This window comes from Chiloscyllium punctatum, chromosome 5 (genome assembly GCF_047496795.1).
Source record: "Chiloscyllium punctatum isolate Juve2018m chromosome 5, sChiPun1.3, whole genome shotgun sequence".
In the NCBI taxonomy this organism is placed as follows: Eukaryota; Metazoa; Chordata; class Chondrichthyes; order Orectolobiformes; family Hemiscylliidae; genus Chiloscyllium; species Chiloscyllium punctatum.
This window is the reverse complement of record NC_092743.1, coordinates 40,425,572-40,442,566: the sequence shown is the minus strand read 5'-3', so window position 1 is coordinate 40,442,566 and position 16,995 is coordinate 40,425,572. Positions and strand designations below refer to the sequence as shown.

Here is a 16,995-nt window from a genome sequence, read left to right as displayed (position 1 = left end):
ACAAAGTCCTCCCATGTGCTCACTGAATTACCCTGGACTTGATTTGACAGTTCCCATCCTTGTTTTCAAATTGCCCTGTGATCTAGATCCTCCATCCTTGTCCCTGACCTCCTCTATGCCCAGAAACCAATGGAATATCTACAGCCTAATTCTGGCCCTTTGAACATCCTTAATATTAATTGTGCAATTGTTGCTGGGCAAGCTTTCAGCCATGAAGTTCTTAAGTTCAGTAATTCTCTCCCGAAATCTCTGTACATGTCTCATTATCTTCTTTTAAAGGTGCAACTGAAAGCCTATTTCCTCAATTATGCTTTTGGTTAACTTGACCGGATATGACCTCAAGTAGTTCAGTGTTGAAAAAAGTGCCTTTGAAGTAGCTTTATTCTGTTAAAGGCCCTACATAGATGCCAGAAGCAGAGTTTAAAGTGGAGACAGCTGAAAACCTGTGAACCAGGGGTGGGGCTTTAAAATGTGCAAGAGATCAAGAATCTTCTCCACCTCATGTGCCTTCACACCACTACAACCACCACCACATAAAGAGACAAAATAACTCATTGACACTGAAGCAAGACTTGAAATGTGTAGAAAGAATGGAATTTGCCCCTGAGAATCAGTGAGGCCAGGAGGAGGGTTTAAAACATTGAAGAATGGAACTCCCCCCCCAAGGATCAGAGAGCTCAAGATCAAGGTTTAATGCATGGAGAGAAAACTAGACCATGCAAAACTATCCCCACCCCATTACACACACCACCTCCCCCCACACAAACCAGCATATGAACTTCACCCTGTGCGCACCATTCCCCTGATACCCCGTCCACACTCGCGCACACATTCCCCCAGCGATCAATCTTCCTCTGAAGCACACCCTCCCACTCGGTCTCCTGCACCCAATACTCTCACTGCCTGCCCGCTCCCAACTGCCTCCCTGATTCCCTGTTGTCCCTGCACCTTGCTCCACTCTTCCCACATTTGCACCCCCTCCACCCCAGGCCCCACTCCTTCACCCCCAAGCCTCTTTCCCACCTCATTATTCACTTCAACCCCAAACTTCAGCTACCATGCCCAAACCTCTGCCCTACCATACGTAGCTCCTTCATCTCTTGCTCACCCATGCATATGAAATATAGAAACAGAAAATAGGAACACAAGTGGATGATTTGGCGTCTAGACCCCATTCAGTGTGTGATGATGGCTGATTCTCTGGAATGGAGAAAGAAAAATCAGCTACTCCTTAACCCAAGTCAAGTGGCTTTGCCTTGGTGGAAGTTTGGGTTAGCTGTGACTAGATGACTGAATAGCCAACCAGCAATAACTCTGGAATCAGCATTTATTAATACAGAACATCTCTTTGAATCCAGGGAAGAAAAGGTAGTGAAAGGAAATGTTAAAGAAATTAGACTGTTTTGCACTTGGCCTTTAACGAACTCCTGTTATGTTTGTGTTGCAGGTGGAATCTTGTGCTTCTTACCAGGTTGGCAGGAAATCCGAGGAGTTCAACAGAGACTTGAGGAACGCCTTTCTACTCCGAACAAAAATTACATAATTTTACCTGGTGAGTGCAAAATCAGTGAGCTTCCTGTTTTATGGTGAGTGTCTGTAAAGTCACTGCAATTAGGGAAGAAATACATTTCCATGGGTTTGCTCCCAGATAATCAGAGAAGCATGTCAGGAGCTTGGAATTCTCCAGCAAGTAACTCATTTACTCTCATGAATGTGATGGAATACCCTTCAATTACCTGGAAGAATGCAGCTTCAGCAACACAAGAAACTCCAAACCAGTTAAGACAAAACAGTTCACTAAATTAGCACCCATCCACCACCTTAGACACCTAGGTCAGTTTGCCGACAACTAATTTGTGATGCAGACTGATGCCAGCAGTTTCAGTTAAGTTCCAATCCCAGCTGAGGTCTTAATGAAGACCTACCTTTTTCGCTTAACCGTTTGCCTGAGGCACAGTGACCTTTGGGTTAAACTCATCGCTGATGTTGCCTCTAATATTGTTTCTGGCTGTACTGGATTCCAATGTCTGTGCACTGCAGTGACGTTTAGAACTTAAGCGCCGCTTAAAAAGAACATTGCTCGCTACCAGTTGTGTCTCTCTAACGAGAAAGCATCCTATGATACCCAGGGGCTTTGGTGACCTTCACTTTTTTCCCTCAATCATCATTGCACTGTAGTAGCCGTAGGCACCATTCACAAGATAATTGGGCCAATGGGCTGAGAAATAGCAGATGGTGTTCAATTTGGATAAATGTAACATTGCATTTTAGTTAAAATGAACAAAGACTTAAACAGTTAATGGTAGGGCCCTCAGTGGTGTTGTCAAACAGAGTGATCTAGGGATTCAGCTACATAGTTCTTTGAAAGTTGTGTCCCAAGTAAATGGGATGGTTAAGAAGGCATGTTTGCTTTTATTGCAGACCATTGAGTTTAAGAGTTGGGACATGATGCTGAGGTTGTACAGGGACATTGGTGAGGCAACTTTTGGAGTACTTCATACAGTTTTAGTAGTCCTGCTATAGGAAGGATATCATTACGTTGAGAGGGTTCAGAAAAGATTTTCAAGGATGTTGCTGGGACTGGAGGGGTTGAATGAGAGGAGAGGCTGGATAGACTGGGACTTGTTTCACTGGGGCGTAGGAGGTTGAGAGGTAACTTTATAGAGGCTTATTGAATCATGATGGGCATAGATCAAGTCAAGTCGCCACAGTCTTACCAGATCATAAGGCTACTCTCTCATTAGAGACAACTAGTGGTGAGGGCCACCATACCTCATGGAAAGGGAGAGGTTGAGAAGGAGAGTCCTTCGTGTTAACCTCAGCCAGTGATGGGAATTGAGCTCATACTGTTGACATCACACTGCTTTGCAAACTAACTGTCCAGCCAACTGAATTAAACGCAGGCAGTTCGTTTAGTTTGGGAAACTTGGTCGGCATGGGCGAGTTGGACCAAAAGTTTTGCTTCTGTGTTGTATGACTCTATGACGACAGTGCTAGGTAAAAACAAGGACTGCAGATGCTGGAAACCAGAATCTGGATTAGTGGTGCTGGAAAAGCACAGCAATTCAGGCAGCATCCGAGGAGCAGTAAAATCAATGTTTCGGGCAAAAGTCCTTCATCAGGAATACAGGCAGAGTGCCTGAAGGGTGGAGAGATATATGAGAGGAGGGTGGGAGTGGGGAGAAAGTAGCATAGAGTACAATAGGTGAGTGGGGGAGAGGATGAAGGTGATAGGTCAGGGAGGAGGGTGGGGGAAGGTAGCAAAGAGTACAATGGGTGGTTGGGGGCGGGATGAAGGTGATAGGTCAGAGAGGAGGGTGGAGTGGATAGGTGGAAAAGAAGATAGGCAAGTAGGACAGGTCATGGGGACAGTGCTGAGCTGGAAGTTTGGGTGAGGTGGCGGAAGGAGAAATGAGGAAACTGTTGAAGTCCACGTTGATGCCCTGGGGTTGAAGTGTTCCGAGGCGGAAGATGAGGCATTCTTCCTCCAGGCGTCGGGTGGTGAGGGAGTGGCGGTGAAGGAGGCCCAGGAGCTCCATGTCCTCGGCAGAGTGGGAGGAGGAGTTGAAATGTTGGGTTGTGGTTGGTGATGTGGTTGATTGGTGCGGGTGTCCCAGAGATGTTCCAATTTGCCATTGATCCTTTGACACGATTTCTACTATATAGAAGAACAAGGGCAGTAGAGACATAGGAATGTCACATTCATGTAAATTCTCCTCTATCGTTCAGCATGTTGACTTAACTAGACTGTCATACCTTCACTGTGACTGGGTCAGAAACCTGGAACTCCCTAAAAGCACTGGTGTACCTTCACCACATGCAAAGTTTTAAGAAGTTTCCCACCACTTTCTCAAGGACAGTTAGGTTGAGGCAATAATTCCATGCCCATATTCCATGAGTGAATTTTAATAAAAAGCTTCTGAAGAGGCATTGGATTTGAATTGATAACTCTCTCCACAGATATTGTCAGACCAATTGAGTTCCTCCAGCACTATTTCTGTTTCTAAAAAAAACTTGGCAAACTGTTGATAAATATGGATGACTGAAGCCACAATATCACTCGCAGTGGGAACACTGAAAAAAGTGTTTGCAAATAACCTCTTGTGCTTTAACCCTACCATTAGTGAAAGTGTTTATTTGGATCCAATTTGTCAAAACCTTTTTTTATAGATATTTTTATTAGAAATTTAACATTTTTATAAGTTTACAAAAATAAACAAAACTCTCATATACAAACATTAATATACAATTAAATCAAATTTACAATAGCCAAAATTTAACAAAAGAAAAAAAATACCGAAAAAGGAAAAAAAACAAAACTCAACTGTCAACTAATCTAACCTACAACTAACCAGAGTGTATATTTAAATCTCTTACATGCTCGGAATGTGTTAACATCAGATGTAATAAAACCCGTATTCGTGCGGGATTCCTCTCCTAAGGGGCCCCAGACCAGGCAGGTTTGTAATCTCAATTAAATAAAAGCCCTTGTTAGGATAGCCGAAATATCTGTATTTATGTAATTCAAAAAGGGCTGCCATATTTTATAAAATAATTCGGTCTTTGGGTGCACCATATTTGTAAGGCAGTCAAGGGGAATACATTCCATAATTAATCTGTGTCAATTTGAAAGTCCAGGGGGGCCTCAGCCACCCAGTTCACCAAAATATTTTTCCTTGCACAGAAAGAGAGAATAGAAAATAGTCTCTTCTCGTACATGTCCAGGGAGGGAAAGTTCAAAAAGCCCAAAAGGAGAGATACAGGGTCCACTTTAATTTCCCTTCCTAAAATTTCTATCAGGGTACTTGCTACTTTAGTCCAATAACTACGGATCTTATGACAGGTCCATAGGCAATGTACAAGAGTGCCCACCTCTATTTTGCATTTGGGACACATTGGAGATGCTCCTGCCTTAAATTTTGCCAATCGAACCGGTGCTATATGGGCCCTATGAAGTATATTCAGCTGAGTTGAGTATGGTTGCCATTACGAAAGAGATAGTGCTAGAAAAGTTAAAAAGTCTTAAAATTGATAAATCTCCTGGCCCCGATGGGATACACCCTAGAGTTCTGAGAGAGGTTGCTGAGGAAATAGCAGAGGCATTGGTTGAGATCTTTCAAGAGTCACTGGAGTCAGGAAAGGTCCCGGATGATTGGAAGATGGCTGTAGTAACCCCCTTGTTCAAGAAAGGATCAAGGCAAAAGATGGAAAATTATAGGCCAATCAGCTTAACCTCGGTTGTTGGTAAAATTCTAGAATCGATCATTAAGGATGAGGTTTCTAAATTCTTGGAAGAGCAGAGTCTGATTAGAACAAGTCAACATGAATTTAGTAAAGGGAGGTCATGCCTGACAAACCTGTTGGAATTTTTTGAAGAGGTAACAAGTAGGTTAGACCAGGGAAACCCAATGGATGTGGTCTATCTGGACTTTCAAAAGGCCTTTGATAAGGTGCCACACGGGAGGCTGCTGAGCAAGGTGAGGGCCCATGGTGTTTGAGGTGAGCTGCTGGGATGGATTGAGGATTGGCTATCTAACAGAAGGCAGAGAGTTGGGATAAAAGGTTCTTTTTCAGAATGGCAGCCGGTGACGAGCGGTGTCCCGCAGGGTTCGGTGCTGGGGCCACAGCTGTTCGCATTATATATTAATGATTTGGATGAGGGAACCGGGGGCATTCTAGCGAAGTTTGCCGATGATACGAAGTTAGGTGGACAGGCAGGTAGTACTGAGGAAGTGGGGAGGCTACAGAAGGATCTAGACAGGTTGGGAGAGTGGTCCAGGAAATGGCTGATGGAATTTAACGTGAGCAAGTGCGAGGTCTTGCACTTTGGCAAAAAGAATAAAAGCATGGACTACTTTCTAAATGGTGAGAAAATTAATAAAGCCAAAGCACAAAGGGATCTGGGAGTGCTAGTCGAGGATTCTCTAAAGGTAAACATGCAGGTTGAGTCTGTGATTAAGAAAGCGAATGCAATGTTGTCTCTTATCTCAAGAGGGTTGGAATATAAAAGCAGAGATGTACTACTAAGACTTTATAAAGCTCTGGTTAGGCCCCATTTGGAGTACTGTGTCCAGTTTTGGTCCCCACACCTCAGGAAGGACATACTGGCACTGGAACGTGTCCAGCGGAGATTCACACGGATGATCCCTGGAATGACAGGTCTAGCATATGAGGAACGGCTGAGGATACTGGGATTGTATTCGTTGGAGTTTAGAAGATTAAGGGGAGATCTAATAGAGACGTACAAAATAATACATGGCTTTGAAAAGGTGGATGCTAGAAAATTGTTTCTGTTAGGCGAGGAGACTAGGACCCGTGGACACAGCCTTAGAATTAGAGGGGGTCATTTCAGAACAGAAATGCGGAGACATTTCTTCAGCCAGAGAGTGGTGGGCCTGTGGAATTCATTGCCACGGAGTGCAGTGGAAGCCGGGACGCTAAATGTCTTCAAGGCCGAGATTGATAGGTTCTTGTTGTCTAGAGGAATTAAGGGCTACGGGGAGAATGCTGGCAAGTGGAGCTGAAATGCGCATCAGCCATGATTGAATGGCGGAGTGGACTCGATGAGCCGAATGGCCTTACTTCCACTCCTATGTCTTATGGTCTTATGGATAGCCTGGGTTCTGTTACAGATAGTAATTCTTCTAGCATTCCACGTTTCTATAGAGATTTCTAGTCCCAAGTCCTGATCCCATGTTTTAAGCAGCTTGTCCATATCTCCCGATACTTCATCATACAGTAAATGATAAATAGTACTGACGGAAGATACCCCCACTGGTCGTAGGATATTACATTCTCTATCTGATTTATAAAGACTATCTGATAACGTAGTCTTCTTCTGTATATAGTCTCGAATTTGGAAGTATCGAAAGAGGTCTCCATTAGGTAATCCGAATTTCTGACGCAGCTGTTCAAAAGACATCAGGACCCCATCCCTAAATAGGTCCCCTAGACATGAGATACCCCTGGATTTCCAGAGTTTAAAAGTGGCACCTGTAAGCCCCGGTTGGAATCCCCATGCTCCCACTATCGGTGCATAGGGGGAATGTTTTATGTGAATTCCCCTCATTTTGCCACATTATATTCCAAGCCTTGATTGTATTTAGTATTATAGGGTTTTTACAGTGATCTGTAATGATTTTCCTCTTGTCTGAAAATAAAAGGTTAATAAGTGGGTATTTTACTTGAGAGGCCTCGATGTCCAACCAGATTGATTGTGGATCAGACAAGACCCAATCAGCTTTGTAACTTAATAGGGAACTTAACTGATATTTCCTAAAATCTGGGAAGTCCAATCCTCCCCTTGCCTGTGGAAGCTGTAGCTTCTTCAGCTTAATGAGGGGCCGTCAATGATTCCAGATAAAGGAACCCAACCAGCCATATAATTTACATAGTGCCAGCCTCGGCAGCATCACCGGAAGCATTCTCATAGGATATAGGAGACAGGGCAGGACATTCATTTTAATTAGTGCTATTCTACCCAACCAGGAAATTGGAAGGTCTCCCCATCGCTGGAGGTCCTGCCTTATCCTCTCCAGTAAATGTACAAAGTTAGCCTTATACAACCGACCAAATACTGGAGTAATAAAAATGCCTAAATATAAGAAGCCCTCCAGGGACCAACGAAAGGGAAAGTGGGATCTGTCCACTAAGTGGGGTATCATAGCAAGGTCACCCATTGGCATAGCTCCAATTTTGAAAAATTAATTTTATAGCCTGAGAATGCGCTAAATGTATGAATAACTTGGATTAGGCGACGTACGTACATCAGAGGGTTACTGAGGAATAGAAGAACATCATCTGCATAAAGGGTAATTTTATGTTTACCTGTACCAATCCTCGGGGCCGTTATATTAGGGTCAGCCTGTTTAGCTTCTGCTAGTGGTTCAATTATTAGCGTAAATAACAATGGCGAGGGAGGACATTCCTGACGGCAGCCCCTATCCACACTGAAGCTACCCGAACCTAATCCATTGGTAACCACAACTGCTTTGGGATCACTATACAATGTTGAGACCCATTTGGTAAACACCTGTCCAACGCCAAATCTTTCCAATGTGTAAAACAAATATGACCATTCAACCCTATCAAATGCCTTTTCCGCGTCTAATGAAACTACTACTCCTGGTATCTTTCCCTGATGGCAGGCTTGAATCATATTCAAAACCCTTCTAATATTATTGGATGATCTACGGCCCTTAATAAACCCCGTCTGATCCTCCTTTATAATATGTGGCAGTACCCTTTCTAGCCTCAATGCTAATGTTTTAGAAAGGATTTTACAATCTACATTTAACAAGGATATTGGTCTGTATGACGTACAATCTTCTGGGTCCTTTCCTTTTTAAGGATAAGAGAGATCTTCACCTCTTTCAGTGAAGGCGGGAGACAGCCCTGACTATATGCATAGTTATACATGTCCATAAGTGGACCAGCCAATATTTCTGTAAATTCTTTATAGAATTCAGCTTGAAAACCATCTGGGCTTTACCGCTCTGAAGTTGCCTAATTGCATCAAGTATTTCTTGGACTGTTAGAGGAGCATTTAGGACCGATACCTCTTCTGGAGTTAGGCCCGGAAAGGTCAAATTTTTAAAAAATGACTGCATCTTCCTAGTCCTATCTTCACAATCCTGCAATTTATATAACTCAGAATAAAATTCTCTAAAGATCGCATTAATCTTTTTATGATCATGAGTCAAAATACCCATACTTTCCTTGATAGATGTGATAGTTTGAGGGGCTTTCTTTTTCTTTGCAAGAAATTCTAAGTATCGACCCGATTTGTCGCCAAATTCATATAACCTTTGATTTGCAAATAATATTTCCCTCTTAGCCATTTGAGTAAGCGTAGTGTTTAGAGCTGTACTAAGGGCCGTAATCCTTTGCAATTTGATAATAGAAGGTCTGTTAGTGTATGCTGTTTTAGCTGCTTTTAAGCGAGCTTCAAGCAGACGCTGTTATTCTCCCTTCAATTTTTTCTGAGTCACTGAGTAGGAGATGATCAAACCTCGAGTGTAAGCTTTGATGGTCTCTCACATCATTGATGGGTTGCTAGCTGTACCTGAATTAATTTCTAAAAAAGTTTTAAATTCTTGAGAGAAGTACTTTACAAATTTACTATCTTTCATCAGGAAGGGGTCCAAACGCCAATGCCGAGGGGATGTCCCATTGTTCCTCGCCTTGATTTCCATATATACAGCAGCATGGTCGGAAATTGCTACACTACCTATTTTACAGGATGATATGGAATTTTAAAAAATTGAGTGGGCAAAAAACATATCAATTCTGGTATGACATTTATGTGGATTGGAGTAGAAAGAAAAATCTCTGCCCTGTGGATGAAGACATCTCCATACGTCTACTAATCCTTATTCTTTGTTCAGATCCACCAATTGTCTAGATCTGGGAGATACTCCTGCAGTACACTTGGGAATCCTATCTATTTCCGGATCCATAATACAATTAAAGTCTCCCCCTATAATTGTATGACGGGCACCAAAAGCCATCACTTTTGAAAAGGCTTCCGTTATAAATTTAAAGGTGTGTGCCGGGGGGCAGTACAAATTTAAAATCCCATATTCCTCTCCATTTATGAGGGCTATAATCAAAATATATCGTCCAGATTTGTCTTTTATCTGATTTAGGATTTTGAAAGGGAAGTTCTTCCGAACAAGAATAACAACACCCCTGCTTTTTGAGCTAAAAGAAGAAAAAAAGGCCTGATCAAATCCATCCTGTCGTAATTTCAAGTGTTCTTTATCCGACAGGTGTGTCTCCTGTAGGAGAGCTATATCAACTTTTTCTTTCTTAAGATTTGATAATATTTTCTTCCTTTTGACTGGTGAATTACTCCCCTTGACATTCCAGGTGCACCACTTAACTGACTGATCAACCATAATTATCTGGGCAAATCCGAGACCCCTCGGGAGGGGAAACCTTATCCAGAACATCCCGAGCATAGAGTATATAAAATTTACAAAAATAAAGGCTCTCTAATACACTCGCAACAGTATAATAAAAAACTATTTCTAAATAAAAAAAATTTAAAACTTATCTAAGTGGAGATTTTCCCCCTTGTTCCCAGGGGGTATCACTTCCTCTCCAAAAGTCCATCATATCCTCTCCCACCCAATGCCCCACCCTTGACCCAGGCGCTCCTCAATAAAATGAGGAGAATTCAGATATAATACAAAGCTAGAGTTTACAGTGAGCACCCTACCCCCATCCATACCAACACCTGGATATATTTGGTAATGTTAAGACCATATATAAACATATAACTATAAAATTACAACCTCAACAAATAATATTTAAATATAATAATACAAAATAACAAGGGAGAAACAACCCCGCTCCTAAAGACAGAGGTAAAATAGAATAAGGTAACCACCTCCCCCCACCAACACCAACCAAACCCCCCAGCTTATTTATTTATATATACACACACACACACACACACACACACACACACACACACACACACACATATATATACACACACACATACATAAAATAATAAAAGAAAACAACCCCGGGGAGGGTGGGGGGAGAGAAAATCAAATCCCTCTCCCCACCCCCCATGATAATATTAAACAGTAAGGTAAGCAAAAAAAAGGGGGGGGGGGGGATATAAACCAAAGCGAGGGGGAAGGCAAACCAACATCCATTATCTCTTACAGTTTATCTAAGAGAGTCCAAGAATTCCTTAGCCTTTTCTGGCGATCCAAAGTTATACACGGATCCTTCATGGTTAAAGCGTAGCGTCGCTGGGTAGCGTAAGGAGTACTGAATATTTAAGTCCCTTAAACGCTTCTTCGCCTCGTCGAATGCCTTCCTCTTTCGGACCAGAACTGGAGAAAAGTCCTGGAATAACATGAGCTTGGATCCTTTATAGATCATAGCTTGGGGGTCTTTTCCAAGATTTCTAGAAGCTTCTAGGAGTATCTGCCTCTCCCTATAGCTCTGCAGCCAGAACAGGACCGGGCGTGGGCGCTGGTTCGAGCCGGGCCCGCGTATTGCGACCCGGTAGGCCCATTCCACCCTTACCTGGCCTGATCCTCGATTATTGAGGTCGTCAATGTAATTCTCTAAGGTCCGCGCTCACTGTTCCAGAGTCCGGACCTGATCCACGGCCGATTGTGCTGTAGTTTCTGAGGTTGCGGTGTTTAGCTCCACCCCTCCGACTCAGCGCTCGATTTCCTGGATGTCTCGGTCGTGCTTCTACAGCGTGACCAAGAGTGAATCCCAGCGATTTCGGGACTCCTCGATAAAAGCGTCAATCTTCGCGTCCAGTTTGGAGATCATCTCCACCAGGCTTGTTACCGTAGGTAAGTCCCCCGGGGCAGCTGTGGACGCCTCTGCTGCAGCTGAAGAGAGAGAGGGTGGAGGAGGGGTCCTGCTTGTTGAGAGCTCCCTTCCCTTTGGTCATTTTTACTACATATTAGACTGTTTAAATGTAATACTCAGCAACTAATTAAATTTAACAGCTATTATGAATGATTTGGTGAGTTGTGGGGGTGGGTGACCCACTTTACCCAAGTCTTGGGAAGAGCACTATAGACTCAGACTTGCTGGGTCGCCGCCATCTTGGATCCCCCTCGTCAAAACCTTTCTTAATGTTAAACGGGATTCCCATGGTCATTTGTCAAGAGTGAAGAAGACACATCATCAGTCTTTCACTGTTGTTTACTGGAGAATGAATGTGTATAGTCTTTAGCTGGCTTCGCCTATACAACAGCTGTTAGTTGAGAGGACGTTGTTATACTTGAAACCTTATGAAATATTTATGTAATGAGATCAACCATTATTTAAGTATAAATGATATCTTCTCACAGTTCATTCCAATATCCCTGTTGCGGATCAACAAGAGATTTTCCGTCAACCAGCTCCTTGGATGAGGAAAATTGTCCTGGCAACAAACATTGCAGAAACCTCAATAACTATCGATGATATCACGCACGTAGTTGACACAGGGTGTCACAAGGAGCAGCGCTATGATCTGAGAACAAAGGTAACTCGGGTTATGAAAATTATATTGCAAGTTTGGCGAACAGGTCTTTGTACTCGTAGAAGACAAACTTAAAGCTGATTGAAATATCATCTTCACACAAACTGACCAAATTTGATGGGAAATGAATCAGAACTAATAAAAGAAGTAAAGTAGGAAAATATCCAGACAGCTGTGACCATAATTTAACATGATTTGAGATGATAGAGAAAACATAAGTATAATGGAAACCAAGTTAAAATGTTGGACAGAAACTGGTTTTGAAGGGCTGGGATTAAAACTTGGGAAAACAAAATAGGGAAAGAATTGGAGAAAGAATGGGAAACCACCTTCCAACCCTGCAACCTCATCCATCGAGAAGGACAAGGGGAGCAGATGCATGCGAATGCCACCACCTGCAATTTTTCCTCTTTGCTTGGTCTGTCTTATGTGCGACCTGAGAATAACAGTAATTTCTGTACTGTTGAATTCCCTTTGATATGGTCCAGCAAGTGACCCAATTGTATCAAAACTGCTACAAAGTCAAAAGAAGTAATGAAACTAAACAGCAATTATTGAAAAACTGGAATCCCACTGACCTTGTGAAGTCTTTGCTTAGTTACATCTGGGGGCTTGTGCCATACTTGGCGAACTGTCCCATAGACTAACTGAGTAGCACTTTGTCATTGTCATACACCCTGATTCATAGTGTACATACAATGACCCAGCACAACCACCACAATCCCTGGTGTCTCCTGTCCCACTGACTGGCAGACCCATTTGCATTGACAGCACAATAGTATACAGTGAGGCAGGAGTTGCTCTGGAAGTCTTCAATATTGACTCTGGACTCCATGAAGTCTCATGGCATCAGATCAAATATGGGTAAGGAACCCTTCTCTTCCCAGTAACACCTCCCTCAGCTGATGAATTAATATTCCTCCATGTTGAGCATACTGAATATGGCAAGGATTAGGTATGTATTCTGGGTGGACAACTTCAAGATCTGTTGCCTAGGGTAACTTGTAGCACCATTAACTGAGCGGCCTGAATCCTCAAGAACATACCTGCTACAGACCTACTTTAGTAGTTGTTTAGGGAGCCGTCAGGACAAGAAACCTTACTTCACCAATCTATCTGTCACTGCTGCTTCTGTGTCTGCTCTTGCCTGGATGAGTGCAGCACTACCAACAGTCAAGAATATAGTGCAGAACAGGTCTTTCGGCCCTTGATATTGCACTGACCTGTGAACTAATGTAAGCCCATCCTCCTATGCAATTCCATCATCATCCCTGTGCTTATCTAAGGATTGCTTAAATCTCCCTAATGTGGCTGAGTTAACTACATTGGCAGGCAGGGCATTCCACACCCTTAAAGAACCTGTCTCTAACCTCTGTCTTAAATTTATCACTCTGCAATTTCTAGCTATACCCCCTTGTACAAGCTGATGTCATCAACCTAGGGAAAAGGCTTTCACTGTCTAACCTATCTAATCCTCTGATCATCTTGTATGTCTCCATCAAATCCCCTCTGAGCCGTCTTCTTTCCAATGAGAACAGACCCAAGTCTCTCAGCCTTTCTTCATAAGGCCTTCCCTCCAGACCAGGCAACATTCTGGTAAATCTCCTCTCCACCTTTTGCAAAGCTTCCACATCCTTCCTGTGAGGGGGCGACCAGAACGGAATCACTCTTCTAATAAAACCTACTTAACAGCACTATCATCAAGGACAAGCAGCTTGTTCAATTGGCACCTAATGCACCACATTCAACACTTCTGTCTTCCACTGCAGGTACACAGTGTCAGCATTGAATAACATTTGCAAGATGCACTGTAGCAACTCACCAAAACTCCTTCAGCAGCACCTCTCGAATCTACAACCTATGTCACTGAGGCAGGCATGGCTGTAACAGGCTGCACCTTTTTGAGGTATTTTAGGTGTTGGAGGTGAATTCCAGGAGCAGCAATTACTGTTTTATATGCTGTTGCATTGTTTTGGAACTTTGGGGAAAAGAAATGAAAGCAACAGCACTCTTAAAATGGAGAGGGTCAGACAAAGACAACACGTGGTCAGAGAGAGAAAGAAACCCACACTGCTAACTGACACAGCAGTGAACCTGCGCAGTTAATGCCTTTGCTGTTGAATTCATGTATCGCTGGACATTGGAGTGCGTCTAGGAAAATTAACAAACAGTGAAATTCACAACTGATCTTGGAGGAACCTGTTTGGGAGAGGTCATAGCACAGAAACAGATGTGAATAGTTTTAAGTATAGCCATACTGTATATCTACAATAGTAAGTAGAGTGGGTTCTGTCTTTATTATATGTTTTATTTGAGATCTGTCTCTTGATTAAACTTAAAGATATAAGCTCTAAGTACGAAGTTAGCGTGGAGCAGTGTTTTGTAGAGGAATAAGATGGTGCTATTTTCTGGGTTTGTAGATTGGAAGAAGCAAAAATGGCCCTAAGTAGAGTGATTTGTTCTTCTTGTCGGATGTGGAAGTTTAGGGAGAGTTTACGTGTTACTGAGGATTATATCTGCAATAAATGCCGTGGGTTGTGAATCCGATCAGTTGGGGGTGACAGTTAAAGGCAATGAGGAATTTACAAGAGCAACAGGGTGTGATGGATGGCAGTTATAGGAATGGAGAAAAGTCACAGATACAGTCACATACATGGGTTAACTCCAGGAAAGGTGAGAGAGATAGGCAGGTAGCACTGGACTCTTCGTGGCTATCCCCATTTCAAACAAATATGCTTTTTTAGAAAATGTAGGAACTGATGGACTCTCACGGGAATGTAGCAGGAACAGCCAAGTTTCTGGTATTGAGACCGGCTCAAATGCAACGAGGGGTATGTAGGATTCCAAGAGATCGATTGTGTTAGGTGACTGTCTAGTCCGAGGCACAGACAGACTTTTCTATGGCCAGCAGCGAAAAATCAGAATAGTGTGTTGCCTCCCCGGTGCCAGGATCAAGAACGTCTCAGAGAGGGTGCAGAATATTCTTAAGGGGGCCAGCAAGATGTCACTGTACACATTGGAGCCAACGACATAAGAAGGGAAAAGGATGAGATTCTGAAGGGAGATTAGAGAGTTAAGCAGGAATTTAAAAAGGAGGTCCTTGAGTGTGGTAATATCTAGATTACTCCTGGTGTGCTACGAACTAGTGAGGGTAGGAATAGGAGGATAGAGCAGATGAATGCATGGCTGAGGAGCTGATGTATGGGAGAAGATTTCACATTTTTGGATCATTGGAAACTCCTCTGGTTTCGAAGTGTACAAGAAGGATGGATTGCACCTAAATTGGAAGGGGATTAATATACTGGCAGGGAGATTTGCTGGAGTTGCTCAGGAGGATTTAAACTAGTAAGGAGGTTGGTGGGGGGGTGGCGGGGGGCGGGCTGAGGGCTGAGGGCTGAGGTGGAACTCAGGAAGATAGTAAGGAAATAGATCAATCTGAGACTGGTACAGTTGAGAACAGAAGATAGTCAAACAGTCAAGGCAGGCAGGGACAAAGCAGAAAACAACGTATGACTGATAAATTAAACTGCATTTATTTTAATCCAAAGGGCCTAACAGGGAAGGCAGATGAACTCGGGCATGGTTAGGAACATGGGACTGTGATATCATAGTAATTACAGAAACTTGGCTCAGGGATGGACAGGACTGGCAGCTTAATGATCCAGGATACAAATGCTACAGGAAGGACAGAAAGGGAGACAACAGAGGAGGGGGAGTGGCGTTTTTGATAAGGGACAGCATTGCAGCTGTATTGAGGGAGGATATTCCCGGAAATACATCCAGGGAATTTATTTGGAACTGAGAAATAGGAAAGGATGATCACCTTATTGAGATTGTATTATAGATCCCCTGAGGGAAATTGAGAAACAAATTTGTAAGGAGATCTCAGTTGTCTGTAAGAATAATAGGATGGTTATGGTAGGGGATTTTAACTTTCCAAACATGACTGTCATAGTGTTAAGGGTTTAGATGGAGCGGAATTTGTGTGTACAAGAAAATTTTCTGATTCAGTATATTGATGTACCTATTAGAGAAGGTGCAAAACTTGACCTATTTTTGGGAAATAAGGCAGGGCAGGTGACTGAAGTGTCATGGGGAAGCACTATTTGGCCAGCGACCATAATTCTATTAGTTTTAAAATAGTGATGGAAAAGAATAGACCAGATCTAAAAGTTGAAGTTCTAAATTGGAGGAAGGCAAAATTTTGACGGTAATAGGCAAGAACTTTCAAAAGCTGATGGGGACAAATTTTCGCAGGTAACGGAATGGCTGGAAAATGGGAAACCTTCAGAAATGAGACAGTACATTCCTGTTAGGGTGAAAGGAAAGGCCGGTAGGTGTAGGGAATGCTGCATGACTCGAGAAATTGAGGGTTTGGTTAAGAAAAAGAAGGAAGCATATGTCAGGTATAGACAGGATAGTTCGAGTGAATCCTCCGAAGAGTATAAAAGCAGTAGGAGTATCTTTAAGAGGGAAATCAGGAGGGCAAAAAGGGGACATGAGATAGCTTTTGCAAATAGAATTAAGAAGAACCCAAGGGGTTTTTACAAATACATGAAGGACAAAAGGGTGACTTGAGAGAGAATGGGGCCCCTCAGAGATCAGAGCTGAAAATGTGTTGCTGGAAAAGCGCAGCAGGTCCGGCAGCATCCAAGGTGCAGGAGAATCAACGTTTCGGGCATGAGCCCTTCTTCAGGAATCAAATTTGAGGAAGGGCTCATGCCCGAAACGTTGATTCTCCTGCACCTTGGATGCTACCTGACCTGCAACACATTTTCAGCTCTAATCTCCAGCATCTGCAGTCCTCACTTTCCCCTCAGAGATCAGTAAGGTGGCCTTTGTGTGGAACTGCAGGGGATGGGGGAGATACTAAACAAGTGCTTTGCATCAATGTTTACTCTGGAGAAGGATATGGAAGATATAGACTGTGGGGAAATAGATTGTGACACCTTGAAAAATGTCCATGTTACAGAGGAGGGAGTGCT

The 16,995-nt window shown here is 43.0% G+C and overlaps 1 protein-coding gene across 1 annotated transcript in view; it reads left to right on the top strand.

The window, feature by feature from the left end:
* dhx30 (DEAH (Asp-Glu-Ala-His) box helicase 30) overlaps window positions 1–16,995 on the top strand; it is an 89,685-nt gene that overhangs the window by 29,363 nt on the left and 43,327 nt on the right. Inside the window, exons 10-11 of the mRNA XM_072570118.1 lie at window positions 1,448–1,552; window positions 11,838–12,013. Coding sequence (XP_072426219.1) covers window positions 1,448–1,552; window positions 11,838–12,013 — 281 coding nt within the window. The remainder of the gene's footprint in view (window positions 1–1,447; window positions 1,553–11,837; window positions 12,014–16,995) is intronic.